Source organism: Limulus polyphemus, unplaced genomic scaffold (genome assembly GCF_000517525.1).
Source record: "Limulus polyphemus unplaced genomic scaffold, Limulus_polyphemus-2.1.2 Scaffold187, whole genome shotgun sequence".
Lineage (NCBI taxonomy): Eukaryota > Metazoa > Arthropoda > Merostomata > Xiphosura > Limulidae > Limulus > Limulus polyphemus.
The window spans coordinates 618,187-622,282 of record NW_013665797.1 but is presented as its reverse complement, the minus strand read 5'-3'; the positions used below and the strand labels follow the sequence as shown (position 1 = coordinate 622,282).

Sequence of the window (4,096 nt, the reverse complement as noted above, 5' to 3'; positions counted from 1 at the left end):
ATGCTTCCATACCTCTGAAACAAAGATGAGGCTGAAAAAAAATCTGGTAGTTAATGGCAAGCACATTTAAGTCCAAGATCTGCACTACATTCCAGAGGGAGGGTCAAAGGTTTGAAAATGAGTTATTTTTAAAGAAATTCTACTGCCTTTAACTCTCTTACTATGGGCTTGGACACAGGGACCAACCTTGTAACCATATTATTATAGGTTTCATACTATATATTTTAATACAGTATGTCCATTAACATGTTGACTATTTTGATTGGTCCAAGTGAATTAAAAATACTTTTCTTTGTATCACAAATCTCATTTGTGTAATCTCTAAAACCTATAATACTTGTTTTTTCAGTAAAACTTTATATTTTCTCTATCTTATCTCTGTACGGGTTTGGTCGATTCGACAGATTTTGTAATCACCATAAAAAGTTAGGAAATAGATCTAACTAGTACATTTTTTGTTTATAATGACTACAAATTATAACATAAAATCACAAATAGCTTAAATCTCATAACATTATACATCTATATATATATTATTGATCTTTCAGCTGTGTCTGACTAACATTACAGAAGTTACACATAAATTAATTAGTTACTGCGTAAGCATAGTAAAATAGGAGACAGGATGTTCATAAGCACTTTCACACCTATACCATCACCAAATCCTGACCACACAAGTTTATTGGATTGATACAACTTTGTACAGAGCCATATCATAAATATTTTCTCTCACTTTTATAAAGTACTTTAGACAAATCTTGTTGCAACCACTGCTGTACTGTAAAGAAGCTGGCAAATTTTATCCTACTGTGTTCTTGAAGTAGTGATTCAAATAGTTGATGTAGGATACATCTGCTTATCAACTTATTGGATTGGCCCAAATTTTCTACAGAGTCATAACATAAACATTTTATAATACTTTAGACAATTGTCGTTGTAACCATTATACTGTCAACAAGTTGATAAATCGTACCCCACTGTGTTTTCTGGGAGTTGTGCCGCAGGAGCTTATTTGGTATTAATGGTGTCAAACTAAGTAAGGAGTGGTGTTTTATTGATTTATATTCAGCAGGTTTCTACTTCAGCTGCTAACAGTAGAATAAACATAAGAAATAAGTGTGAAAAGATTAGAAGAAACTTTCACATGCAGCTTTATGTTACTGCAACCAATAATATAAAACCGGTCTTTACAAAGTGCAACTGTCTTAGCCTTGTTCTACTGAACCAATATTCAGGTCTAAAAAAACTCCATTTAATCTTGCCCTTTCTCTGCGAGTCCACAATGTAAAAGATGGATTTTCTAGCAAAAATACTTTGTAAAGGCTGAGAAAACCAGCTGGGGGAAATTCTTGGCATTTGATTGGTTATAAACACATCATAAAGCATAGTAGGTGTACATAATCAAACATTTCCAAAGATAGAAGAAGTGAGCAAGGCCAACTTGTTTAATTCGCTAAATATAATATCTCAGAAAATAGAAAAGATGCGAGGTTCTTATTTTATATTCTAGCTTGTCAGTATCAATAATTTGAGTCTATTTCATATTAAGTAACAGCATTGTACTTGGACATCACAAACATTTCATTTCAACCAAAGCTGCATTCTATAAACCACGCAACACACAAAAATGATATTTAAGAATTTGTTTTAACAGTTACTTTTAAATTAAAAATTAACCAATGTATAATATTAAAATTTGAATTATAATCTATAATTTGATACCAAATTTATAGACATACATTCATAAAATAGTCGTTCAATAAAGTTTTGAATGCAAGTCTACAAACGTGATGACATGCCCTCTGACTCCTACACACAATGACAGAATCAATATTAATGTTAACATTACTGCTTCTGTATTGTGTATCTCTCATACTTGCACTAATAACAGGACATTATTCTTTTGAAAAAGCCATCCAGATTGTTGCCATGTTTTACACTTCTCCACTGCCATTTGAGTTCAAGAATCATCACTATCAAACAAGCATAATTTCTCCTTATAACCACTGTTGATCCCTCTCACCTTCTATGCATTTTCATCAAGTTTCAGCAGTATTTTCATCTTGAAATGAATGTGGCAACAACAGCACGCATCATATCTCATATGGCACTGACTTACTGAGCAAAGCAGAGAGCATGATTTAGAAAGAATGTTTGGTATTGGTGAAGCAGACTTTCAGACTAGTGTTTACTACCAGGGATAGTAACATAAATTTTCTACAGCAATATGAAAGAGATTTTTTTGTTTACAGATTTCTTCTCATTGGAATTATCTTGTGAATGGCCAGTAGGGTGTCTGAAAAAGTGAGAAGCCAACAACTGGTTGGAAATTCTTATCCATGCTTAAAGTCACGTGCAAACAAGAATGAAGAAGCTTTCAGAAACAGATTTCTTTACCTTCTCCTCTACAGTCAGGGCATACAGACCGCATCTGTTGGACCATCCCTGGCCCAAGCTGCCGAAGAGTTAATTTAATACCTTGTCCATGACAAGCTCGACAAGTCTGAGAAGATCCATGTTTCCCTCCTTCCCTAATAAAAAAAGAGAGAAATAAGTTAATAAAATCAGACATTTAAAAGAATAGATCTCTACCAAGATTTATTTGTAAAGAGTGTAAATATGTCTACCACATACCATATACACTAATGGTTGAAACCAGACTTATTCTATTTGCAAAATTGTATTTTGCAGGGTATTAATTTTCTCTCACTCATAATTACCACTACAGTGTAGTAAAATATAGTATGATTATCTATAACAAAATTATATAAAAGTGTGGTTAATGTCTGTGATAAAAATCTACAGATTTTGATGAAGACACAATTTTATTGTTAAATATGCATCTTTAATTTAAACTAAATTCTTTAATAATGATATATTAAATAGTTAACACATCTAATGAATATAATATAATTGACATAGTTTACTGTTAAAATAAATCCCAACAATTTATTAAACATAAATAGGTACAATGTTGACAATTTTGAATTTTGTTTCTATAAAAAAGATACTGTAAAACTGTAAGCATTTGTTTGTTGTTAAGCGCAAAGTTACATATGCAATGTGCCAGCTGTGCTCTGTCCACCACAGGTATCGAAACTGGAAGTAGAATGTAGGTAATAGTGTCAAACGTGATGAATTCTGAAAGAACTGTAAGTTTTACATGTATACTTTAGTCACATTAATTGTTATAACTGATATAAGACAGAAACAAATGAAAGATTGAATTCATAACAAATTATGCACACTGTAATATTTACATGAATATGCTTGAATGATACATATATTTATAATGCTTTAAGTTATATTAAAATTCTATGCACCAATGTCACTGTATTACATACTGTCAAACCTTACTTATTAAGCCAACAAAACAAAAACATTCTTTTTAAAATTAAGACTGCACAAGTGAAATAGTTTTTCAAAAGGTTTTAATGTAATTCATTTAATGTAAATCACATAAAAGTAGTTCTGCATCAACCTAATAATAAAGTGTGTTTAATGGGTGCAAAATGTGTTTTCATTTATAATAGATTTAAAAACTATCCTTACCCATTACAAGTAGAACAAATTACATTTTTACTAAGTTGTAGCTTTGCTGTTTTTCCATTGTACAGGTCTTCTAGGGAAACCCTAAAAATAAGAGAGAATAACTAAACATAAAAAAATTTATTGTTTTTACTTAGAATAATAGTAAAGTTAAAGTTTTGACCTATATATGTGTGTCCTATAGAAATATAAAGAAACATCATGGTATAAATAGATTTTCTGAAAATCACCAACATTAAAAACAACAACAAATTTTGAACAGGGACTCTCAAATATATTAATAACATTTACAGGGTATTTCTTTTTCACCTACTCATGATTACCATTACATTATTAGTTGTTGAAAATGAACAACAGTACACGTGGCTTCCAGTACAATACTATGTGCTTGAGAGTTTGTATGTAAAAATATCAATATACTTCAACGGATGGATTGTGTCATCTCCTTTCTGTTTCCGTCGACGGCCACCACCACCAAACCCCATTCCCATAGCCCCAAATAGACCTCCTCCAAATAAGTGAGAAAATATATCGTCAGAAAATCCAT

The 4,096-nt window shown here is 31.3% G+C and overlaps 1 protein-coding gene across 1 annotated transcript in view; it reads right to left on the bottom strand.

Moving 5' to 3' along the window:
- Positions 1–4,096, bottom strand: part of LOC106478189 (dnaJ homolog subfamily A member 2-like) — a 28,594-nt gene that overhangs the window by 8,240 nt on the left and 16,258 nt on the right. The window contains exons 4-6 of the mRNA XM_013938715.2: positions 3,970–4,096; positions 3,553–3,633; positions 2,398–2,531 (exon numbers count right to left, since the gene is read on the bottom strand). Coding sequence (XP_013794169.1) covers positions 2,398–2,531; positions 3,553–3,633; positions 3,970–4,096 — 342 coding nt within the window. The remainder of the gene's footprint in view (positions 1–2,397; positions 2,532–3,552; positions 3,634–3,969) is intronic.